The sequence below is a fragment of the Pogona vitticeps genome, chromosome 1 (assembly GCF_051106095.1).
Source record: "Pogona vitticeps strain Pit_001003342236 chromosome 1, PviZW2.1, whole genome shotgun sequence".
NCBI lineage: Eukaryota > Metazoa > Chordata > Lepidosauria > Squamata > Agamidae > Pogona > Pogona vitticeps.
In genome coordinates, this window is record NC_135783.1 from 78,076,440 (window position 1) to 78,103,595 (window position 27,156).

The 27,156-nt window shown below is 40.6% G+C and overlaps 1 protein-coding gene across 2 annotated transcripts in view; it reads right to left on the reverse strand.

Annotated features, from left to right (window-relative positions):
• AIG1 (androgen induced 1) overlaps positions 1–26,467 on the reverse strand; it is a 118,791-nt gene extending 92,324 nt beyond the window's left edge. For both annotated transcript variants that reach the window (XR_012085682.2, XM_020813466.3), the window contains exon 1: positions 26,197–26,467. Coding sequence is in view for 1 of the 2 variants with exons in the window: in XM_020813466.3 (XP_020669125.3) it covers positions 26,197–26,337 (141 nt within the window). In the remaining variant the exon portion in view is untranslated. The remainder of the gene's footprint in view (positions 1–26,196) is intronic.
• Positions 26,468–27,156: the final 689 nt, after the last annotated feature.

Consider the following 27,156-nt stretch of genomic DNA (forward strand, 5'->3'; position numbering starts at 1 on the left):
TAATTTAGACATTTTCACAGCTATCGTAACTTCCACTAAGACTGTCTGAGAGAATTATGATGGGATAGAAAAACTACTATGTCAAAAGAGGTATATTCTTCTAGTATAGCCGTTTGTCACAAACCTGCAAAAAGAAACATCAGTGGTTTCCAGAGGGCTCCTTATTTTCTTGGTGGCATGAGAATATGCTCCTAACCTATGCCAGCCTGAGTCTAGTATAGTTATCTTGTACTCTGACAGCTTTCAATGTCAGTGAAAATAAGAAACTCTCAAAACCACCAAGAGAAAACCACCCCCAAAACTGCTTTTTCCCCTCTGTCTATCATAGGCAGAGAAAACTAGAAGGGCTTGAGGAGTGACAGTCCTTTTGCAGCACACTTCTTCATTCCCATTTTAGGAGAAGAGTATTTAGATAGTGACTTAATATAATGTATACATCAAAAGTACAAGAAGTTCACCTGTTGGGAATATTACTAAAAGGGAGCTGGCAAAGGACACAGAAAACTCTGCAAAATATTCTAATATGGAAATGAGGGAGTAGAAGGAAGACATGCCCACAAGCAAGCAAGCAAGGAGCATGATTCTCAAGGTAAAATTAACAGGGGCAGGAAACTGTGCCATCATATAATAAAGGTCAGACTTAGGGCTAATGGTTTTGATATGCTGGTTAGCAAGGGAACAATGTGCTCAATGTGGAACGATCAGTGGTGGAGTGATCAAGGATATGGATGTGGGTGGCGCAGGAGCAGCATGTACACATTGCAGTCCCAATATATACAACATAATATCTGAACTGGATTTTTATTGTAGTAGATCAGAAGTCAAGGATTTGAATAATATGCCAAGTTGCTTTAGAGATGCAAGCTAACCATCTCTTCAACCATCTTTTCTAAATGGTGATGATAAAATCAACACATCAGTTCCCCACCATGACAGGTCTTGGAATGTGAGCTATTTGCAGACAACTGAAAAACCAGAGAACTGAGGAGAGGTGCTAATAACATTAAGCATCAATATTTCTATATTCTCTCATATAGAGAAGGAGCACATCCAGATTTCAACAGGTTGCCTATTTTAACTGCAGTCAGCTGATGAAATTGGTAAAAAAAAGAACTTAAATCTCAGCTTCCTATAATATTGTTCAGCCGGTGATCTCCAACTTTCCCTTTTGTTGGAGCTCAAAAGAAAAAAATTAAAAGTTTCTTCTTTCAAAACTACACTTTCCCATGATACCTGATACTGGGAAGTATAATTTGTCTAATTTGTGGTTAGTGGGAGTAAGCTAGGATCTGAAACCATGGCTTGATTGTAGGTTATCCATATAAATAAACATACATTTCTGTCTGTTTATCCACTTAGTACTTTTATTACACCGAATTCTTGTTCAGTTAGTGACTTCTACAAATAAATAGCAAACTGATTTAAGTAGATAGTAGAATTTACATGCAAGCAAGCCTTCAATCAAACTATCTCTGCTACTTTATTTACTAAACTTCAGACATACTGTATGTCTAACCAAGTGGGCTCCAGAAATTATGTTACAACAACACAGAAGACAGCAGTTAGCATGAACACACATTAAAATCCAAGGAACACCTTGCTTCAAAGAGAAGACCACAAGCCAAGAGTGAAAGATTTTCAAAGAGTGACTCAGAAATGACTGTATTACCAAAACATGTATGTTTAAGTCTCATACAAAATGGCTTGTGAAGTAGAATCATGAATACAATAATGTAAAAAGCAGCATCATTCTTTTGTACATAATGCAGCACTGATATGATTTAAACCTCACAATACCCAACAGTCCAGGTACTTTAAAAGTTTAATTTGTATCTAAAGAAGTAATCCTAGGAACACATCCAGGAAATAAAAGAGAGAGAAAAAGAAAATTAATTTAGATACATTCCCAGGCAATGTTTCTTAAATGAAATCTATGAGAGCATGGAAAAGTCTCCCAAAGGCCATTGAGGAAAACACTGTGACATCCTGTTTAATGTTAAATTGGACAAAACACTCCAGAATGTGTGCCAGGGGACAATGCTGCATTGGCAACATTTTGAGGTATGACCTAATAGGATTTTTATTTTTGTACTGAGGCTTTTATCAGGCTACAAGAAAAGAAGATCTATCCCAGTAATATAATCCCAAAAAGAATCACACACCCACTCTCTAAGGGGATATAAGTTGTACATTTCCTAATCAATCATAAACTGAGCCTGCCTCCATCAGCTGTTCTGTTATGACAAGGTCACAAAGGGGAGGGAATGGAAATGTGATCGGACACCTAGCCCACCATTCAGTTCAGCTATCGGCCACTGGGTTCAGTGATCCATAGGGTATCTTCCAATGCTGAAGTTCTAAGATGATGGTGATGATGACATCTTCACTATATTCACATATGTATGTAGCAAAGTAGATGGAAACTGGGTTAAAGTCATGTATCCTTGTAACATTTGAACTATAAGATACAAGTTGTAAACAAATACTTGATAAGCCAGTTTGGAATAATTTTTTGCCAAACCCATGACAAGTTACATTTTCTCTTATTAACTCATTAAAAAATACAGCCATTTCTTAACCACTTCGAAGTTGTTCCACTGGAATTACACTTTCCCATGATATCTGAAACTGGGAAATAAGAGTTTGTCTAATTTGTGTTTAGTGGGAGTAAACTAGGATCTGAAAACATGGCTTGATTCTGGTTTATCCATATAAATAAAAGTATATTTCTGTCTCTTTGTCTCCTTGGTATTTCATCACATGAAAATGGCTAGGTAAATTTTAACCAGATTTGGAGGTAAATTTGGAATGGTCTGACTTTAGAAACAGGCTATCTGGGATGTAAATAGAAGCTTGGTCTATATACAGAAATGTGTGGCAGATTTGCTATAGAATTGTTCTGGGTGTGTTTGTAAAAAACCACAAATGTTCCATTTAATTATTCAAAATTATAGTTAGATTAGGTGGCTGGATAGCTCAGTGAGTTAGCTGTAGAGTCAGAAGATGGGAGCTCAATTCCCCACTGTGTTTTCAGGGGAAAAGCCAGCCTCTCTAGCCATGGGTGAGTTGCACGGTCCCAGAGTACCCCAAGAAGAAGAAAATGCTAAACCACTTCTGTGTATTCTCTGCATGAAAAACCCTGAAAAGGGTCACTATTAAGCAGAATTGATTGATGGCACATGGTTATTATTACATCAAGATATATGGTTGTGGAGCCAAAGGTTGGACGTTCAATTCAGAACTGACTTGACAGCATGTTGTTGTTGTTGAAGGGTAGACCTTGGTTGGGCAAAGTGTGGCCCATGCATAGCATATGGTCTGTTGTGGCCTTTTTCTAGCCATTAGGCCACTCTACAGTTCCCCATGTCTGCTGGTTCAAAAACTGGAGTGGGGGGGAAGCAACAGAAATATGTCTATCTAGGGAGGCCTCCCAAAGTCTCCAGTCTCCCCATTCAAAACTAGAAATGCCCATTTGGGCACTCAGTTTTTATCTATAACCTAGTGTGGCCTGTGGCAGATATTTGGAGAGAAACTGTGGCTCCAAGATCAACTGAAGTTATCCATACCCAGTGCAGGCAGACAGGCAAGGAAGAACAGCCTCATAATCTTATAATTGGCGATATATGACTTTCTGGTCAATCAGTTCTGCCATTTGTGAATCAGCATATCCATGTCATATTCATGAACACCTGTCCAATGTATAGGACCTAGAAATATTGAAATGTATTCCTTCAAGGAACCACAAAGATCATACAGCCCAACCTAGAAAAATCCAGTTAAAAGCATCCATGACATATGGCTTTCCAGCCTTTGATTAAAAATCTTCAATGAATGAGAGTCCATCACTTTCTGAGGTATTCCATTCCACTGCCAAAAATTTTTTATCACCAGGAAGTTTTTTCAATAATGGTTGGAATTTATTTTCTTTTCATTTGAAACTGTTTCTTTGGATAGTACCCATTAGACAACAAAAAACAAGTTGTTCCATACAACATATATACTAGCTTTTCTAAGATCTCCTGATCTTCTGTTCTCCAGACTAAACAAACCCGACTGCCCCAAGCATTCATCACAAAGATTGCTTTCCACATCCTTTATCATCTTGATCACCCTCCTTTAGACACTCAATTTGTTGATACTCTTTTTAAACTGGAGTGCTCAGAAAAGGACACAATATTGAGATCTTGCCAAAGCAGAATAGTAGTACTATTATTTCTTTTGATCTGGACTAAAGATGGGGATGACTCACAATTTTGGTGAGTCGTCCTGCTTTGAGATCCATCAAAGTTGACAAAGCACAAAGCTCCCCCCCCATGAACCGATGAAGCACAAATTTATTCGTTGATTCGTGGGGAGTTAGATCTAAAAAAACCTGACCCCGCCCCCTGCACCACAGCTGATCGGCGGGCCCATAGGCAAAATGGGAAAACCATAGGAAGAGAGGGACAGCTAGCTTTCTCTATTTTCCTATGGGGGGAGTTGAATAAAAATGGGGAAATATTCATCCCTTCATATTTGTGGTGATCTCTGGAACTGATGAATATGAAGGGATGAGTATTTAACGAATCAGTGATTCCTTACAAATATTGCAATCCATTTTTTAATTCTTTCCCATGTCTAACCTGGATACTATACTTCTGCTAATACAGCATATATTTGAATCAGTCTCTCTCTTTTTGGCTACCATATCACACTGTTGACTCAATTTAGCTTTTTGTCTATTAGGACCCCAATCTCTTTTTCACAAGCCAGCTGCCACCCATCTTATATTTGTGGATCTGATTTTCCTGCCCAAATGCAAACTTGATATTTTTCTCTGCTGAAACCTAGTGGGTTTGTTTTAGCCCAATTACACAATCTGCAAAAATAATCATGAAATGCTAATTCTGTCTTCTGATGATTTAGCTACCCTTGAACCCAGCTTACCATCATTCACAGATTTGATTAACATTTCCCTTGGCTACATCAGCCATGTCATTTACAACTACAGTATAATGAATAACACTGGGTCCAGGATAGGACTTTCCAGGGCACTCCTCACATCTCTCCAGGGTAACAAAGAATGATTGGTGACCAGTCTTTTTGTAGAGCCCACCAGGGATCTAAAAATCCATCTAAAAGGAACACTATCTGGCCTATACTTTCACAGCACGGCCACAAAAATGTCATAGGAAATTTTGTTGGAATCCTTGCTTTGGTCAAGATACACTGTATCAACAACATTCTCCTGATTTACCAAACTGGTAACTCTATAGATCAATAAACAAAACAAACAAACAAAAAATAAAACTTTGATGGGATGACTCTGGCAGAATTTATAAGAAAACTATCCTGGATCTCATATGCATGCGCGTACGCACACACAAATATGCACACACACCACAAGTGCTTACAGAAGGGTTGGCTTATAATCTGTTCTACCAACCTTTTCCTAGTGCTGGTGTCAAACTGACCAGTCAGTAATTGCTTGGATTCCTCCCACATACAGACTTTATGAAGATAAGGATAATGTCTGTCTGCCTCCAGTCTTCAGGGATGTCTTCTATTCTCCAAAAATCCTCAAAAGTTATAAAAAGAGGCTCTGAAATTACACCTGCAAATTCCTTGAGTACTTATGTTATTCCTTTAACCATAGAAACCTGAATTCACTTAGGGTAGGTCAGTGTTCTTATATCACCTCTTCTCCTATGATGGGCAGTATCTGCCTCTCTGCAGAACTGATTCTGCTTTCAGCAGACTGTACATTATTTCCCTTTCAAGAGAAGAGAGCAGCCAAGTATGTGTACAAACAATTCCATCTTCTATCACCATCAGAATTTCTCCATCCTTCCTACACATTACACCCACAACTTCCTTGTTCTTCCTTTTGTTCCATGAAGAGATGAAAAAGGTCTCTTTGTTATTTCTAACCTCATTTGCAAGCCTGAGTTCATCTTAAATTTTAGACTTCCTTACCTTCTCCGAACAAACGCGGGCTATTAATGTGTACTCTTCTTTGATGATTTCCCCTTCATGCCATTTCCTCTACATACCTTTTTAAAATTTCAGCTCATTTGAAAGCTTTGCATGGAAATCCCTGTATCATTTTAGCATTTATTATACAAAGAACAGCAAAGCATTAGAGGAGTGATAGTTTTCGAGAGATACCCTCTACAGGGCCTAGCAGACAGAGAGGTTACCATCTCCTAATGCTTTTGCTGTCTGCACAGAGCTTAGAAAGTTTCACTTATGTTCATTCTTCAACAACCCTCTGCAGAGAGAGCCTTGGCAAGGAACAGGTAAGGATCCTGAAACTCCTCTGAGAATTTGGATGTTTTGGCAGCAACTGTCAGAATTCTAGCTGGGAGAGTTCCTGCTGGATTCTAGTAACTGTAGTGAAATCTCTCCATGGCCCGCCCTGTAAATCCCATGCCTAGTATTTCCATCCTTCATATATAACGCTACTTCTCCTTACTTTTTAGCCTATCCCCTTTGAACAAGTTGCACCCTTCAGTTACCACATTCCACTCATGAGTTTCACCCCATCAGGTTTCGATAATGCCTATTAAACCCATTTGCTTTCTTATGTTAAGAATTTAAGCTTATCTTGTTTGTGCATTGGTATAGTGACACTGAAAGACATTTGAAATATCTCTCCAGGTGTTTCTTTACTGTCTTTTCCTGTCATTAGTGGGTTACTGTACGACTACCTCAGTTTCTGAAGCACCAGTGAGATTCTTATTTCCAGTATTTGGCATTCCCCTGTTCTCTGGGAATCTGTCTCTCTCTGCCCTACAAGATCCCGTTTACAGTGCACCTGATGAGATGCATGAGACCCTGATAAAGTAAATCTTTTTCACCCTCATGTAGTGCAAACCAACTCTTGCCAGAAATTCTTCTTGAAGAAAGTGTAGATGCCAGTCTATGGTGCCAAAATATTCTGATGACACCATCTGTACAACTAATTGTTTTCAGTACACTTCTTCTTCTTCATGGAACACAAACTTCAAGAAGAAAAAGGGCTCTAAGGTCCTTCAACTTCTGCCTTACAGTCACCCGCACTATGTTAAAGGCCATGTCTGGCAACATCATTTGATCCAACATGGATCAAAAGGCACCATAACAGTAAGTGGAATTGATGACTCTTGATAATCTTCCTTTTTTCATTCAGGATTTTTGCAACACACACACACAACAGACCTCTCAAAGAAAGCTGTTAGGTTTGCAAACTGCTGCTTCCATATCCGTCAGCAAGAATCACCTACTGCCACCACGTTTCCTTTTCATGTAAAAAAAAAAACACACAACACCAACTCTGGTAAAAATCATTTTGTCATAAATGCTTTTCTCCTGCCTTTCTTCTGTGGAGCTGTACATACAAAATCTGCTTTTATTACTTTCCTTATCCTGTTTACAAAGCAAGATAATTTCATTAAATCTATATCATCCATTCAAGAAATACATGTTTACACGGAATACATTTTTATTAGATTACATGTTTTATATTTTCTTCCAAAGCTCAATTTTGTCTGGCTCCTGCTCAACACTGCAGACTACACCATTATCTTAACTTAAACATTAATGCTACATACAATATTATAAATGTGATCAGATATATTTCCTGGGCAGTGTGCCAAGAATCAACAAACAGTGAGGAAGGCCATGAAGGAGACTAGGTAACATGTGTGATAGCTGGTTAAGTAGGGGGAAAAAGACATCTATTGCAGCTGTCTGTACTAAACTGGGATTAAGGATCAGGTTTCCAGTGAGAAGAATGTCTCTAACATTTTCTGAACAAATTACTCACTCAACTGGAGGAGTGTTGGTGGTGTTGGTGGTGGGGGATATGCTTGACTTCAGTGAAGTTAGTATCGTCCTTCGCTAGTATCTGGCAAAGAAATTATGTATCAGAACTTTACAAATGGGAAGGTTATGTATGGAAACAGAGTACTTAACATACTTATCCAAACTGAGTAGTTTCTTTCACACTTCTTAAAAAGGTGAAAAGTAAGGACTGCTTGTTTTAGGACCTTTGCTTACCATTAAGATGTTGTATTTGCAAGCCAGTTTTAAATGAACACTATGGGCTATTCCCGATTCCTCTAAAAGTCAGCTCACTGATATTTTAGGTCATTGACAAGTGTTGTGGAAGAAGTCCTATATTTCATTCCAATAAAAGTTCTCATGGATGTGGGACTACATAGCGTAGCCATAAATTTACGTGAAAATATCCAATAAAGGAATATATGCACTGCATTCCAGATTATTTTTCCATTTAAGACTCCTCCTATAAGACTCCTATACTACTGAAAAAGAGCTACAGAACTCTATACATACAAAATAGGAAAACTTTTTTGAAAAATATATGTAAAGTTTCTACCAGATATTCTTCTCCTAGCCAAAAAAACCCAAGTCAGTTGAGTGATTAAAAGTTTCAACTAATGAAACAGGTCAAGCATGATCAACTTTCCATTTGGCCAAGACATAGTGGTAATATAGTTCATTACTTATCACAAATACTCTTGAAATGCCACCATCATGAAACGAATGGTCATGACTTTCATTCATTTTGGCAACAAGAGATTAAAAATGCTACTGTATAGGTACAAAATACACCTGCTTTTGTATGCTGTTTGCACAGACTAAGTTTACATACGTAGGTAGTCCAAATGACAGTTAAGGCCCAGTAGCGACTCAATAGCACAGTAGTTCAGTATATTTCAGCTGCCTCTAACAATGCCCATTAGTGAGGGCATGGGGCTCATTCCCTTTCCATTGCCAGACAACACTATAGACTATTCACGGTGCTCTATCTCGTACCACCGGCATTCTTGGAATGCTTCAATTGCTCTTTTCCTCCTCAGGTCTCTGCCTGTTTTCCATATCCTAACTCCATCTCCAAACTTCCATTTCCCTTTGTGTTTCTCCCCTGTTATATCTCCAACTGCTGGCTGGCCCACAACCAGCCCACAAATACACATACAAGACATTAGTGAAACAATGCAATAGTGTTTGAACTACTAAGTAAACAAACAAACAAACAAACAAATAAATAAATAACAGAGGAAACCCCACCAAGCAGAAAGCAAAAAAAAAAAAAAAAAAAAGTCACTGAGCTGGAGAACTCTTTGATGTCTAAGAATTAGGATCAAAGCAACTTCAGATGTTTGGAGAAGCTTGAGAAGCCATATTTTAACACTCTTATTATGGTGATGAACTAGCAGGACAATAAAACATTTGAAATACTCCTTACAGAAATTGAAGTTACAGTGATTAAGAGTATTAGAGGTTTAAAAATTATAATATGCTAGTATTGTTTACCAATAATTAAGCCAACAATTTTTGAACATTATTTCCAGCAACATATTCTCTTTGAAGTGCTCTACAACAGTTGTTTTTAATCCAACAGAGAAACAAGCACTTTTAAACTTTTCTTCTGATAGCTTTAGAACTTTGATCATTTTTAAAATAAAACTCCAGGAAGTAAAACTTTCATATGTTTATTTAATTAGCCAGGACAGAATAATTGCATGGTTACAGCTAGCATAGCTGACATAGCAAATAGGGTGCTAAGAAACAGAGGTTATAAAAGTGATTGAAACATTTGTTTAAGGGAAGAACAGAGGTGGGATTCAGCAGGTTCTCACCTATTCTATAGAACCGGTTCCTAAATGTACTGTTGGTTCTGAGAACCGTTTGCTGGCTTGAGATGAATGAAGGAGGAGGGGCCAGGTGACCAGCGACGAGCGGGGGGGAAGGGGGCACAATTAGCTGCCTCCCTTCCCGTGCCACACTGAGCCGTCTGAGGTGGGGTGGGGGTGAGAGAGACAGAGCCCTGGAAAGAGCAGAGGCATCACTGGGGGGAAAGGGGGGAGGATGACTCCTTGAGGGGTGGTGATTGACAAGGCATGTGGGCAGGACACAGAGGGAAAAAGTTTTGGAGTGAGACCGCTTCAGTCAAACACCCAACCGTCCTAGTTTTACTATGATTTTTTTCAAGTTAAAGGTACCACATAAGACTGTTGCTCTGCCTAGAAACAGTTTTTTAAAAAATATCTGAGAGAATATCCAATGCATGAACCAGTGACGGTCTCACTGATCCACGCAAGCAAGTATGCAATAAAAAAGTCACTCACACCACAAAGAGATCAAACCTCCAAGCCTCATTTAGAATAGCAAAGAACTTTTCCTCCTGCCTCAAAACTGACAATTTTGGGAGACAAATGGCACACATATGGCCCACTCTGTTAGAAGGAGGAAGACAGCTATCAGTATTTTAACACTAGTAAGATTTACTATTCTTGAAGGCCATATATCCAGGTCCAAGAAAGGAAAACACATAAACATATAAATAGATAAGGGGAATTGAAACTCTTCTCTCAGAAGCGGCCGCTGAGGGTGAGTGGGGGAGGTGGAGCCTGCCAGGGCTCTGAGGGAAGCCATCATCACCACCAGCGCCTCCACCAACACCAACACCCCTCAAAGCAACTGGTGAGGAGAAGCGGCGGGTGCGGGGTGAGGGGGAAGATGGAGGAGGAGGAGACCTCAGAGAAGTCAGTAACTGAAGGACTGATTGAGGTGGTGGGGTTGAGGTGGAGTGGTGACAGATTGAAAAGAGACCATACCTTCCAAGCCAGAAGGAAGTGTGTGTGTGGGGGGGAATAACTCCACAACAGGTGCATAAAGGCGGCCTCCAGGTAACAACAAGCAGTCATTTCAGGAGCAGGAAAGGGGAGGGAAGCAATTTTTGCTGGTGAGTTATAGGGTGAAATAGGAGGTAAAGGGAAGGAGAGATGTGTCAGTTCTCTGTCAAACATGGTCATAAGCACCCACTGTGAGGTGTGTGTTTGTGTGTGTGTGTGTGTTTGGCACATGCCCATAGTGAGGGTAACAGCAGCGGTATGCCCAAACAGATACACTGTTTGCGCATACTGCTGGGAGACCACTGTGGAAGAAACCCTCATCGGATCCACTGTCCTGGGTATTTATTTATTTATTTATTTATTTATTTATTTATTTATTTATTTATTTATTTATTTATTTATTTATTTATTTATTTATTTATCATTAGGACATAGAACCTGTTGTTAATGTATTTGAATCCCACCACTGGGGAAGAAGGACAACTAAGGACAAGCACCACTATTGTTCTTCACTGTGTTCCTAAAGAAATAAAGATGCAAATTATATCAAACAGCCCATCTAAAAATTAATTTTACTATTAGAGATTTTACTAGCATGTGACTTTCTCCAGTTTTCATGAATATGGACACCCAATCTTGTCATGTACAAAATATTTAAATACCACCTGAGGATAATGGAAAGAGAAGCATTGTTCCCACTAGATTTCCCTACCCCCATCCCGGTTGATGTGCAGTTTTTATTACTCCTGGAATCCAACTGAATGCCAAAATAATTGAAAGACAAAAATATGTTGCAGAATGAGTATGGGATCAACCTTGGACTGCTATACAATATAAATGAATTTTTATAGCGAGTGTTATGAAATGAATGCCTTAATTTTCAGGAGCAACTTTATTACAAACTTTCAAGAATGTTTATAACGAGCAATATGAGTGCCTTGAATAAAGGAACGATTGCATGATGCATACGATGTAACCTCTGTTCTAGGACTCTGTGCCTCTCATACTTCGGCTCAACAATTCACAGAATATGAACATCATGTAAAATACTATCACACCCACAGAAAAGCATTAGTCTGTCAGGTTTAAACCAGGCTAAATTCTAGAATCTAAACCTAGAATCTGACAAATCAAATTTGATACTGTAGAGTTGGGTATCTGGCTTCAGAGCCAGAGGGCCAGAGTTTGGTTCCCCACTGTGTCTCCTGGAAGATGTGTGTGTGTGAAAACAAATCAATTTGTGGAGCCCTGGGCAAGCTGCACATGCCCATGGGGCTCCAAAAGAATTTAAATGGTGAACCATTTCATACTACTCTGTCCCCATAAAATACAGAAAAGAGTCAATGTAAGTTGGAATTGACTTGACAGCGTATAATTGTTTGAAGCAGCCATAACACATACATCAGCTACACCACTATATAGATAATCAGCATGAAGGCTGCTATTATCAGAACAACATCTATTTTGCTCTTGTTCTCTAAGTCTCCAGGCCAGTTTCTGGCATTCAGGTTAGCTCTGCAGCTTTGCTTTCAGTCATGCTTTATTACAAAATGTTATTAGTGCACTGACAATGGAGCCTCAAACACTATTTTATTAGTGGAAAGGTGGGATAAAAATGTAATAAACAAATGGAAACTTCCAAATGGTGAAGGGTAGTGACCTCCAAAGGTCGGATTTATTTGCCATGGGGTACTGCTCTTGTTCTAATACCCTTCCCTTGAAATTTATGGGGGGAAGAATTAATTATTTCAGTTATTGCCCACATTTGTAAACACAATTCTAAAGCATGAGATATATACTTAGAAGATCGCATTTGTACGTTGGTGCATAATGTAATTAACAATTGTATAAAATGCAATACTTGGGAGAGGAATATAGGCTGACAATACATACATTTTCTTTCTGAGATTTCACTAAAGCAAGGCACATCTCATGAACCAGCAGCTTCTGAATTGTGAAAAGCTGAATGTTACAGACTGACCAACCTTCTATCTGTTTGCCAGTACTAGCTGCAGGGGGCAGAGCTTCGCCATCACACTTCCATACCAGTTTTGCTTTTAATGTATGCTGTTAAAATGCATCTCCTAAGATATATATGCATTAATATAATATTCATTATGTTGAATATTCATGCAAACCCTGCAGTACCAGCAACCATAGTGGTACCTCATTAAGGTAAGGAACATTTTCACATATTGAGCTTTAGTATGTTTTTAGTACAGAAATTAGCATTCAGCAATGCCTTGTGTATATGTCACTGCATGAGGTTTCCAATTTATCCAATTACAAATTGTTTTCCCACAGAAAAATGTGCAGTGGTGCTAATCATAATAGCAAAGTGTATGTCTGGTGACTGGAATCTGTTGGGCAAGGTATTCTTCTTGATTAAACAATATGTAGCCTCCCCCCCTTCTCTTTTTCTAAACACAAGGCCCCTGTAGCCCATCACTGGTAGTGTTGTGCTAAATATCTCTGATAATCAACAAGTTGGTTTCTTTTCTTTATATAGCTATTAATCAAAACCTTAATTTGGAGACAAATTGCATTTCAAACTGAATTAAAGTATTATCATATGCTCAAATTACAGACTTGCATCCAACACCACACAAAGAAACTCACACAAGCCCCTTTCTCTTACTTCTCCTGAAACCCCATATTCCCTTCCAAGTATAATCAGGAAGGACCCCCAAACTCTCCAGACTGTGGGAGAGCTACAGAGTCTACTCCAGTCTAACACTGGTATCTGTCCTACTGGCAAATGGGCGGAATTAGATACAACTAGAGATGGGGATATTCATATACGAATACAAATATCCCCGCACAGGGGCTGAACACTCCACTCACCGATCCGATGCGGATGGCGCAATTCTACAAATGGCACTGCAGTGTACAATACGCTCGCCACTCTTCGCCCTTGCAGTGAGGCTTGTCTTCCCACTCACTGTGGCGCCATTTGTAGAACTGCACTGTCCACGTCCGCAGCAAATCTGTGAGTGGCCTGTCTGGCCCCATGGGGCTGGACCCTCCTTAGTGCCACCTGTGCAGGGATATTCATATTTATATACGAATAACCCCATCTCTAGATATAACCTATATTTAAGAAATCTTCTAAAACATTTAAAACTGTTTATCCAAAAGAAAACTATGACCACTATATAGTATTACTTACTTCCAGCTGGACACATTGGCACACCTGAGTTTGGGCCTCCTAAACCCGCATCTCCCATTTGTGCAGGAAGTTGGTATCCAAGAAGGGCTTCCAACTAGCAGGGAAATAATCATCACCAGTTCCTCCTGCAGGGCTTAGCAGTACTTCCACGCTGCTCCATAAGGCTTGCTGATACACCAGAAGAACTTGTCATAGGGCTGCACAGGTAATGATAATTTGCTAATAATCACTCTCTTGCCCCTTTCTCTAGGGTGAGTGAACCTTTGCTGAATATAAGTCCAGATCCAACAGATGAGAGTGGATTTACATGAAGTCCAATAGAGCCAGATGCCTAATTTTATGTTTTTATCAAGTCATTCCCTCTGTCTATAGCTTTCTAGAAGCAATATGTAAAGGGGCATCATAGAAGATAAGAAAGCTGGGGACCTTCTGTCCTTTTCCCTAACTTGAGCTTTAGCGGGGAATGGAAACAAGTTTCATTGAACTCTGTGTTGATCCATCCCTGGAAGACCAAGTGAGTTTGACCGGGAGTAAATGATGGCTTAATTTTATTATATTAAACTGTAGTCTCACTTAGCATGGCTGTAATTCTACAAACATTTATTTGGAAAACCATTGGTGTCAATCTGCTCAACTGAGCTAACTCCAAAATAAGCATATATATGACTGCTGCCCATCAAGTTCACTTCTAAAATGTGCCTTGCATGGCCTATTCCTGTATGAAAGGCAGACTCCTATCAGCCAGTGCACTCCTACAAAAAACAAAAACACATTTGGGGGTTCATTTAATTACATTCCATAAGTGGTTAATTAATTTATTGCAATTAGGAACGCTAAAGGAAAGGTTTCCTTAAATATCCAATAGGATTGAATGTCTGGAGCTTTGTTCAATTTAATGTGTGAAGTGCATCCAGCCTGCCTATCCCAACTTTGCCCCTATGGCTCTTTATTTATAAAATATTCATTTGTTACCAAATAGATAGCCCAGCTATCAAGAGTGAAATCAGGAGGCGAAGAGGTGGGCCATTTTGAGTCACAGAGAACAGGACAGGCAAGGGTTGGGGGCAGGGAGGTTGCAGCTGTATACACATCTACCAGCTCTCTCCCTACCTTCTTTCCCTAGCCCTTTTTTTTGTGGGGCAAGACTGCTGCACAAGTGCAGCCCATGCAGAAACACCTTCATACTGGACCAGTAAGCTAGGACACCAGTTAGGAAAGGTGGAGATGGGTCCCCTGGCTTTAAACTTATAGGACACACATACATTAAACTCTCTCCTCACAAAGATGTCAGATGGTGCCTTCTGACCTGACAACCCTTCCGAGGAACAAAATGGTTCCAGGCTTGCTAAAGTCCTTTGGAATATTTGCTTTCTCTTTGGTGTTCTTCGCAGGCCTTAATATCCTCTGTTTTCCCTTGTCCTACACCTCTGTTTCTCAATCTGTTCTGTCGTCCCTCTTCTTCCTTCACTAACCTATATGTGAACTCCTTTATCACTCAGTTTCCTAATCTTCTGCACCTGCAGGCACTTGCAGCCATTCTTCTTCCCTATCCTGAGTTTCTAACAGCACAAAACACAACGGCCCGAATCCTGCTGATTAGCATAGAAAATTGCACTAGAGTAGGGTCACGGAATCAATGGGGATTTGGTAAATCAACTCTTCCATAAATTCCACTGATTCAAATGGGCCTACTCTAACAGCAACTTACTATGCTAAATTAAGTTGCAGTTAGAGTAGGTCTATTTCAATGAATACAAATAAGGGAGGAGTTGACTGACCAAATCCTCACAGATGCTATGTGCCTTTTGCAGTGTGCTGAACAATAGGATTTTGGCCAACGTGCCTTATCACTAGGACTTATGTGATATTTTTCCACAGCTCCTTGTTGCTCTGAAGCCTATTTTCTTACAAATACCTTTCCCATAGTTTCTTCATCTTCAAGATGTTCTTCTTGCTGATCCATTGACTACATTCTATGTCCTCTGTCTTCCTCCCTATGCTCGTCTTCTAAGGCTCTGTCCCTTGAAAATATATCACTTTATCCCATTGGCTTATCTTGCAACCCTCGCGGAAGACAGGCTTCACAGAAGGCAGCAGGCTCTTAGGATGATATCTCCGGTGTAATTTGTGTATGTGTGCACACATGCTTTGGAAGAAAAGCAGATCTCTTAGTTTCGTAACAGAAATTGCATTTTCTTAATATTAGATTTTTAATATCATCATCCCCCAGTGGTGAGAATAGTCACAGCAACTCTGAGATAGTAGCCCAGCCAACAGTTATGAGAATTTGCCAGCACAGATATCATATACAAAAAACAAAACAAAACAAAAAAAAACACGTTTGGCTGGAAACACAAAATACATTTAATTTCAAATGCTGTGTTATAATTCCTCTCTAAAATTCCTTCCATCTAAAACCATTCTTTAAGAAGTCTAAGTTCTGTGTATGCTGGTGATTTATTTAAATTGGGCCTAGGAAAACTCCAGAGTAAGCCAATTTCCAAGCACTTCAACAGTAACATATTTTCATGCAGATCTGGGCAGTTTAATTCATTTTAGGAAGGAGATACCACTGGCAATTTGATGGAAATAATGCAGAGGAACAAAGTGTTTCCAGGTTGCTAAAACCATGCAGACACACAGTATGCCACTGCCACGCTGGATGAGGCAATGAGCCAAAACCAACCAATTCCTTTTCAAAGACAATTTTCAAAAGGGTTGTTAAAATTAGTAAATCCCTTTTGCAGATGAAATCAAAATACCATAGTCAAATGTTTCAAATGGTGCTGGGTTTTTTTTTTGTAACAGCATGAAGCCAAATGATCTAGTGCTGTTTTATGAGGCACAATTGCACAACTCAATGTGCAAAAAGAGTTCAGTTATATTATTCACAGTTATATTACTACAACCTCTAGTATTCTAAAATGGATCAACCTGAACTATGTGCTGGTTCCACACTGCTAAAACACAAAAGATTGGCTTTAAACTCTCTGTTTCTAGCAGAGATCTGTCATCTTTTAACTGGTGACTGTCCCCTTTGTTGTTGTTTGGTCGTTAAGTCATGTCCAGCTCTTTGTGACCCCATGGACCAGAGCACGCCAGGCCCTCCTGTCTTCCACTGCCTCTCGGAGTTTGGTCAAATTCATGTTGGTAGCTTCGATGACACTGTCCATCCATCTCATCCTCTGTTGTCCCCTTCTCGTCTTGCCTTCACTCTTTTCCAACATCAGGGTCTTTTCCAGGGAGTCTTCTCTTCTCATGAGATAGCCAAAGTATTGGAGCCTCAGCTTCAGGATCTGTTCTTCCAGTGAGCATTCAGGGTTCATTTCCTTCAGAACGGATAGGTTTGTTCTCCTTGCAGTCCAGGGGACTCTCAAGAATCTCCTCCAGCACCACAGTTCAAAAGCATCAATTCTTCAGCAGTCAGCCTTCTTTATGGTCCAGCTCTCACTTCCATACATTGCTACTGGAAAAACCATAGCTTTGACTATGTGGACGTTTGTCAGCAAGGTGATGTCTCTGCTTTTTAAGATGCTATCTAGGTTTGTAATCTCTTTCCTCCCAAAAAGCAGGTGTCTTTTAATTTCGTGGCTGCTGTCACCACCTGCAGTGATCATGGAGCCCAAGAAGGTAAATTGTATCACTGCCTCCATATCTTCCCCTTCTATTTGCCAGGAGGTGATGGGGCCAGTGGCCATGATCTTCGTTTTTTGGATGTTGAGCTTCAAACCATTTTTTACGCTGTCCTCTTTCATCCTCATTACGAGGTTCTTTTATTCCTCCTCACTTTCTGCCATCAGAGGGGTATCATCTGCATATCAGAGGTTGTTGATACTTCTTCCAGCAATTTTAATAGCAGCTAGGGATTCCTCCAGTCCAGCCTTTCGCATGATGTATTCTGCATGTAAGTTAAATAAGGAGGGAGACAATATACAGCCTTGTTGTACTCCTTTCCCAATTTTGAACCAATCAGTTGTTCCATATCCAGTTCTAACTGTTGCTTCTTGTCCCACGTATAGATTTCTCAGGAGATAGATAAGGTGATCAGGCACTCTCATTTCTTTAAGAACTTGCCATAGTTTGCCATGCTCCACACAGTCAAAGGCTTTTCCGTAGTCAATGAAGCAGAAGTAGATTTTTTCTCAAACTCTCTGGCTTTCTCTATAATCCAGTGCATGTTAGCAATTTGGTCTCTAGTTTCTCTGCCCCTTCGATATCCAGCTTGTACTTCTGGGAGTTCTTGATCCACATACTGCTGAAGCTTGCCTTGGAGGATTTTGAGCATAACCTTGCTAGCATGTGAAAATGACTGTCCCCAACCAATGTATAAAATATCAATATGAGCACTTTTGCAAAGGATGGGGTGAAAAAAAGGTGGAGGCTTTGCAAATCTTTTGGTATGACACCTCGTGAGCCTCTGAGGTCTAATGGACCAATATATGACTACATCGTTCCTACCATGTACACTACTGTAAAAGATTATGGTCACAATGATTATACAGTACTTTTTAGCAGTTAATTTTTTTCCTAATGAGTTCTCATCAACTTTGCTATCAATCTTGAATTTAGGCTATGGAAAAAAGCAACGCAGAAAGGTAATGCATATAATCAGACATGAGGATTTGCATTAAGTAGGTCACAGCCCCATCAAAATTAATTACATTTATTATCATCACAGCTAAAAGTGCCCATCTAGAATTTCTCTTTCAAACCTATTGTTTTTCCAGAGAGCACAATTTACTAGACATTAAACTACACAGAAAAATCCCACCAAGGGCTTCCTTCTTCATGTATGTTTTTCCTCCTGGCCCAAATAACAAACAATAGTTGCCAAAGTATTATAATCCTATCTGTTCCAGGAAAGACAGTGCAAAGAAGTTCTTTTAGGTAAATATAGTAATTTCTTCAATTCTCCACAACCATCATTAAACAGTTTATCATTTGTTTTTACAAGTGGGAAACTGTAAATTCAATCACAAGCAACTAATATGAAAGACTTAGCATTATCACAAGACTACCAGTGTCAGTTTGTTAATTTTTAATGATATAGACTGATGCTGAGAAACATCATGGCCCCACTACACACTACATATGAAATCTTGCTGATTTGTTTATGTCAGCATATAGTTCTAAATGACATCATCTTAGAAAATTGCTAATGATCTTCTAATACATCAAGAACCCAAACTGTGTGCCAGCAAGGTGCCAAAAATTTAAATCATCTCTGTTGATGAGATTTGCAGGAAGCAAAACTTGTGAATAAACTGCAGTTGTGTTTGGATACCTGTTGCACATTCTTGTGGACAATGTTCGGAAACTGCTAAAAGTAAAATTCACATGGGAGATCAGTTTTGTGAAGTGTTGAAACCCATAGCCAATCTAACGGAAGCGTGTCTGTCAATCTTTGTCTAACATTATACCTTTATTACATAAACGAAATGCTAATAGGATGGTAAAAGCAGGTTTTATGTAACTGCCATCTGGCTGTAACTATCATTTTAAAAACAAACAATCAGTTTCCTGTTTACCAATAAAGAATTCAAAACACATTCTTAATGGTTTAGTAAATAATTTACATCTAACCTTTGGTTTAGAAAAATCTTTTACCACTCAAGCTGTCACTGAGATAGGACTTAACAATAACAAGGAACACAGATCATTTGTTAAACATGGGCTTCACATGAAGGAGTGCTTCTGTAGGAGTTCTAAGGTGAAACCCAATACTGTCTGTTCACCAACAGAGACTCTATATGAGGTTTCGGGGTCACAGAAGAGGGAAGAAGGAGAAGAAGTCCCACTGCATGAGTGGAAATTTGATCAAGAGACAGTGGATGTTATTCAGTTATTGAAAAAATTTACAAACTTGCATGCTTCTCCTTTAACATTTGGCGCCAGCGAGGAGCATACCCTGTACTAACTTGAATACAGAGGTTTTGGTCCATGCCTCTGAATCCTTGAGACCCTTCCTTCCTGTTCCGCCTTTATCAGCCATCTTCCTCCATTTTCTGCTCATTTTCACAGACAAGGGTTGAAGGAAAAGTTTAACAAAATAGTGCGTAGGCGTCCTTCAGTCTCGAGAGACTATGGTAATGTGCTCTGTATGGAGGACTTGGAACAGCATCTAGCGTGGCTGAGAAGGCCAATTTGAGAGTGACAATCCCTTCCACACTGAAGACAAATGCAATCTGTCCCCTGGCCAGCTCCCTAATTTTGCTGCTTTTGCAGTGCCTCTTTGCCTCGGCCTGCTGGACAAGTGTCTCTTCAAATTGGAAAAGGCCATGATGCACCGCCTGCCTTCAGGATGAACGCTCAGATGTCAAGGTTTCCCATCTGTTGAGGTCCATTCCTAAGGCCTTCAGATCCTGCTTGCAGATCTCCTTGTATCACAGCTGTGGTCTCCCTCTGGAGCGATTTCCCTCCACTAATTCTCCATACAGGAGATCTTTTGGAATCTGGCTGTCAGCCATTCTCACTACATGCCCAAGCCTATGTAGATGTCACTGTTTCAGTAATGTATACATGCTAAAAGTTTCAGCTCGTTCTAGGACTACTCTATTTGGAAATTAGTTCTGGCAGGTGATACCAAAAATGTGTCAGAGACAATGCATATGGAACATGATCAGTATGACAATCAGCACTCTGGTAACTATGTGTGATTGTAATACTAAGAAGGCTAGAAAGTCTAGTGATGCCAATGCTTGGATCTTGGATGTCTCCAGGAAACTCCATGTTGAAGCTTTGTATTAATAAATGTGTTGCTGACACAAAGACCATAATAACAGCAAAACTGCAGCAAGCGTTGGCCATTTTCGTTCATCTTCCCAATGTCAAAACAGCCTAGACAAGTGGGCCAAGAATTGTGATCAGCACCAACTCTAGCGTTAAAGTCTCTGAGAATGAACAGTGGCTCTCTCTCAGGGAGTTTTTTTATAGTAGTTGCCAGATTGTCATAGAATTTATCTTTGACTTCTGTTGTGGGTGACAGTGTTGGTGCATATGCACTAATGAGAGTGACTGGTCCCGCTGATGGGTGGAGCTGCAGAGACAGGATTCTTTCACTCTCCACAGTAGGTGGAACAATGGATCTCAGGAGAGTATTTCTGACTGCAGAGCCAACAACATATTCCCTGGTGTCATTCAATGGTTTTCCCTGCCAGAAGAATGAGTAGTAGTAGTAGTAGTAGTAGTAGTAGTAGTAGTAGTAGTAGTAGTAGTAGTAGTAGTAGTAGTAGTTGTTGTTGTTGTTGTTGTTGTTGTTGTTGTTGTTGTTGTTGTAGTTGTAGTTGTAGTAGTAGTAGTAGTTGTTGTTGTTGACAGATTCCATGTCTGGCAATCTCGTATTTTACAGGGCAACAATGTCCATCTGCAGTCTACTCAGTTCCATGTCGATGACAGCTGTCTTGCACACGTTGTCTATTTCCCGCAGATCATCAGAAAAGCCAGGGGTCATTGTCCAAACATTCCAGGTGCCCAACTTTAGGGCAGAAGTTTTCTTATGATTGTTGCATGATGCAGGGTTATCGATCAGCATGTCGGTTTTCACCCTAAACCCCATGCACCCCATGAGGTTAACAGACTGTGGCGAGGTAGCACCTTACTGGCTGGGGACTGCCCAGCTTAAGGCAGGCGGTAGCTACCTAGTAAGGTGAAATGACCTCTCCCACTGTCGGAAGTAGCCCTGGCATCATGCTCTACGCCAATCAAGCAAAGACTTATACAGTGGGGTCTCTACTTAAGAACTTAATCCATATTGGAAGGTGGTTCTCAAGTTGAAAAGTTCTTATGTTGAATCTGCATTTCCCATAGGAATGCATTGAAAACCATTTAATCCGTATCTGCTCTTTTCCATCCATAGAAACTAATGGGAAGCTGCTATTCCGCCTTCTACCACTAGAGGGGGATATTTTTTCTTTTTTTCCCCTTAGGTCAGGGAACAGTGTTAAAAGCACTTCTGACGAAGCTAATTTTGAAGCAATGGACTGAAAACCAATTAATCCGTTCTGGCTGTTTTTTTGTTATGTAGAGGTGCGTTCGTACATTGAAGCATTAGTTCCCATAGGAACTAATATAGGAACTAAAAAATTCTCCCCCTAGTGGTAGAGTACGTATTAACCAGCTTTGCATTAGTTCCCATAGGAACTAATGCAAAGCTGGTTAATACGTACTCTACCACTAGGGGGAGAATTTTTTTTAACCTAAGATGACCTAAGGTTAAAAAAATAGCAGGAAAGGTTTTTTTTTTCCTGTTCTTATCTTGGATTTCTGTTCTCAAGTAGAAGCAAAATTTAGCAAACGGAGCTGTTCTTAAGTTGGATTGTTCTTAAGTAGGGACGTTCTTAAGTAGAGACCCCACTGTAACTGGTAACTGCTACTTCCCGTGTTGTTTCGACGCTATATGCAAAGCTGGAGTGTCCTCTCCAGAGCATGAGGCCTGGGTAAAATAATATGGAGGATAGGCTGTTACCCAAGCAGCAAATCCCCCCCTCTACATTGCTGAAATAGTCCAATGGAAAGGCAAGGCCCAATACAACTGGTTCTAGCTACGTCGCAGGAGTTGCCAGAACGACATGAACTGCCTCGGGGACTCTGGCTCCCGATTTTGCCTCGAGGTTAACTCCTGAAGCCTTTTCCATCAGTGGATATAGACACAAGGCAGTGGAGGTTTGAAATCAGAGTTTTCCTTCTCCTAGATGGGCAGCCTTCCTAGGCTGACGAGCCTCACCTACCCAGGCTGCTCCCTAATAGTGCGGAAGTATGATCCTACCCCTAAAACTTTCCAACACCTAAAACTTTCCTGTTTTTTGATGTTTCAGGAAATGTTTCCTGAAACATCCAAAAACACATTTTCATGCACTCCTCTTTTGTTTCAATGAGTCCTTTATGTTTAAGAAGCTCTCTTTCAGGAACTGGGAAAAGAACCCAAAAGCAAATTTTGAATTCTCTTTTATGTTTTTCACCTTTTATTTTAAAATGAAAATCCTATCCCTAGCTGACACCTGAAGTAAGAAAGGTCAGTGGGAAATAAACAGAGAAAACATTTACTGAAGGGAAATAGGAACACAGAGCAGGTTAGGGTCTTTATTCTTACCTATTCACTCAACATGGGTGAGAGTGTGCCTCTTCTGTTTGTTGTATCTTTTGTGCACCAGTAACAAAAGAAGCCCACTGCAATTTTTGCTTTCCTTTTTCTCAAAAACAACTAATTTTTGTTATTTTAAAAAAGCCACAACTGAATGCTAAAAATCACTAGATGCTTTCGTCTTGTTCACTTCACTCCTGTCACAATGCCTACAATAAAACAGCAAAAAGCATAGCATCAAAACCTCCTTCTAAAATTATTGAGATGATACCCATGTCCAATAGTGGTACTTTTGAAGTACTGCCGTTATACCTTAGTTACAGGAAAAAGAAGTTGGGACCAAAGAACTGTTGGAGGAATTAACAATTTTGTATGCAGCCTGGTGATAAGTTTCAGTGGGAGGAGGGAGATTTTTCTTTGAAAAACTAAGGTGACTGCCTTCTGCCACTAATCAATTAGCAAAATCATTTTTTTCTGGGCTTGAGACAAACCCTCCCCCACTTCCTATTTGTTTGCTTCCAACTTTTTTGTTTGTTTGCTCTCTCTTTTCCTTTCTGACTTTTGACCTAAGTAGACATGTAAAAGCTCTGCTTCCTGACTTTCAGACTATGCACTTGAATGGATTTCTCCCTCTTCCACATGGTTGAGAAATCTCCCCATTTTATCCTTTTACTCTTCTGACTGTAACTGAATATCAACTGTAAGTAAAGATATTCTCTTCTACTTACGCTGCTTATAGAGTGTTTTTTTTATATGCAAAGGGCTGGTTTAATTGTGAAAAAACAAAAGGGGCGGGTGGATTTTTTAGGTATTCTCTTTCAAAAGATGCAGCTGCTTGTGTTTTTGTATTTTCTGCTCTGCTAATGAAAATGATTTAACCACATTCATTGACTTCTACCTCTGCAGTTCTAAGATTATGATGATTATTATAAAAATTCCTTCAATAGGAACAATGTATTTGCAACTCATTCCTTCTAAGCTCAATTGTAAACATGTATTGTAAGTTAACATGATATCCTGATATACAATAATTAATACATTCACAGCCCATATCCTATTTATATTGTTTGCATCCATTTCATATAAACACAAGAGCATTACATGGGAGAGTAACCAACTGTATGAAACATACTGGTGAATCTTTGCTTCTTCCAAAAGGGCAGTCCCTTTCAAAGTGAAATTGGAAGCACAAATATCAGAGCCTTTTTGAGTGCTGACTGGATAGCTCAGTGAGTTAGGTATCTGGCTGTAGAGCCAGAGGAGCTGGGAGCTTATCTCCCCACTGTGCCTCCTGCCAAAAAAAGGCAGACTTTGTAAGTTTGGACACCCTCCAAAACTAGGTAGTGTTAAACCACTTCTAAGTATACTCTACCTAAGAAACCCTGGAAGGAGTAACCCTACATCAAAAGGGGGTAAGAGACCATGTAATGAGGCTCCAAGGTACCAAAGGGGCTTCTTTGAATCTGAATCTACCAATGGTTAAAATAAAGTTTATTAAGTCTGTTAAGTATCACCTAGACACAACAAATCTTAAATGATACCATACTGAAACAGATTAGCCAAAGGATATCAGAAACTTTCATTAAAAACAAAATGGAGCAAAGAAAAGTGACAAAGAAACACTGACACACACATTGCCCTTCTGGCTCACAGGAAAATAACAACAAAAAGATCCATGGTTGGCCAATACTTTTTATTGGGGTCAACCAAAATGCCATTAAGAGTATGCAAGAGTTTCCCAGAACTTTTCATCTGGTTATGCCATATAAAAAAAACAAGGGAATGGAGAAAAAAGGCAAAACACTGCCCAAATCAGGGCACTTACTGTAGCCATTAAGTCTACAAATTCAGTTCCAACATGGAGACTGCAGCCTAAATGATTTTAAGTGTGCAGGTCTTAGGTTACAACATGGAGTTTACAATGTGTAGAAATGCTGAAGATTACTCCAGTCATTTAACTGCAACATCCTCAGCTGATCCTGCAATTGGGCACGACATGCTGGGATAAGGAACTAAAGCTACTGTGGTCTATGGGGATAGTGACATCATACAGCTTTCCCTACAGGGAAACAGAGGCAGGACAGGAAAGGTATCTAAAAATAGTTACAAAGGTTTGTCTTTATAGCAGTAGTGAATCTATCTTTATAGTCTGCAATTTTAAATAATAAACCACTTTTTTCACTGAATTAAGTGTTTTCCTGCAGGACCTGTCTCAGGGATGTTTACCTTTGAAAACTTTCAGTATATAGTATAGTAATCATCATCTTAAAATGGCAGAGCCGGAAGGGACCCTGATGCAGCTCCTGTCAAGGAGGCCCAGCGGCGAATCACATCCCAACCTCTGGCTCAACAGCCAGAGACCGAAATCACGGAGCTATCTAGCATGCTGATGATTACACCACCACTTATTGAATTCCAAATTTCTCAACTGATACCACAGCCCCAACAAATGGGAACTGTACTTGGAAAATTTATCTTGGATCAATGTTTAAATACCAATATATAAAAAAGCTTTATGCCTGTGAAAAAACCACCCACTGCAATCATAAACGTGTGCTCTGAGGAGGCTATTTTCTGCAATTCACGTTACAAGCAGGAGATAGATAGAAACTTTCATTAAAACAAATGGTTTATTATAAGTAGTTTTATTATTATTATTATTATTGTTATTGTTATTATTGTTGTTGTTGTTGCTGTTGTTGTTGCTGTTTTTTATTATTATTATTATTATTATTATTATTATTATTATTATTATTATTATTATTATTATTATTATTATTATTATTATTATTAATTATATATCCTGCTTGTAAGGTGAATTCAAGAGCCGACCCTGAAAAGGCAGCCTTTCTGCTTTGGCCAAGGTGAGAGCGTGCCGGCAGGAGACCGAGGGGAAGAGGAACCGCTTGTAACGTGAATTAATTCCCGTTACAAGCGGTTCCTCTTCCCCTCGGCCTCCTGCCGGCACGCTCTCACCTTGGCCAAAGCAGAAAGGCCGCCTTTTCAGGGTCGGCTCTTGAAGTTGCCGGCTGGGCGAAGATGGCGAGGCGGGAGGGGGGCACGAAGAGACCTCGCCGCTCTTGCAGCCCGGAGGGGCCGGCGTGACAGACAGCGGAGGGAAGGGTCTGCCCGGCGGCAACGAAGGCGGGGGGGGGGGGGCGGCGGAAGAGAGCGCGCGTGGCCAGCTTCCTTTCTCAGGCGCGCCCGCCGCAGGAAGAGGCAGCTTGATGGATGGGAGCGCATCCTCAAAAGGGAGGAGGAGGAGGAAGGAGGCGGCGGCGGCGGCGGCGGGAGGTGGGGGGAGGGCGTCGGGCTAGCGGACTTACCAGGTTAATGAATGTCAGGAATTTCCAGCTGCCTCCGTAGGTCTGGTGCGCGGGCATATCGATGGCCTTGTAATTGCACAGGATGGAGAAGTAAGAGAGGAGGATGGCGACGCGCAGCACCTGACAGGGCACGAGCGCCATGTTGCCCTCCCTTTCTTGCAACTTAAGGCCGGGAACGGCGAGGGAACCCCGGGCCGGAGGCTGACAAGCGGCGGGGACGCGCCTCGGGGCCCTTCTCGAGTGCGTGCCCACGCGCGTGCCCAGCCCCAGACAAGCCAAGGCAGGATAGGAGCGCGCTCTCCCGCCGCACCGCGCCGCGCTCTCCAGGGAAGCGCAGGGATAAGCGTGGGAGAGGCGGCATAGACTTTGTAAAAAAAAAGTGTATTAAAAAATAGACTGACACATAGTATCCAGTTTCCGGGGTGAGTTTGGGCGCCATTTTTCGTCTCTCCCTTCACCCTGGTCGGAGACGCGACAACAGATTAAAAAAACACACACAGAGAAAGCGAAACAAAGTATAAGAGGCGGAGAAAGCGAACGAAACATACTCGGAGCGCCCGTACTTGGACAGAAACCTGCGTCTCTCTGCCGTCTTGCCTGCCTGGCAGCAATAAAGGCAGAGAAGGTAGTAGCCTACGAAGCAAGTCTTGATCTTAATAAATCAGGTCTCCGTGTAAAAATACAAGTGCTGCTTTGCTTTGGCCGCAAGGTAAGGGGCAAGCAGAGTGAGCAAACCAAAGTTTCTACGTGCTATGAAACTCACAAGAAGCGGGCTAAACAGGGGCATGGGGAGGGGCATGCCCTCGAAGTGCCCGATCTGAACGGTGATTAGGGTGGGCTTGCCCGTTTTTTGTTTCCGATGAAGCCTCGGCCCCAATTCCTTCCTCAGTGTCAATATCATCTATGTTTCAGGACCGCCCTGTGCTACTTTCTCCAGCACCATCCCGCCGCCTCCCCACC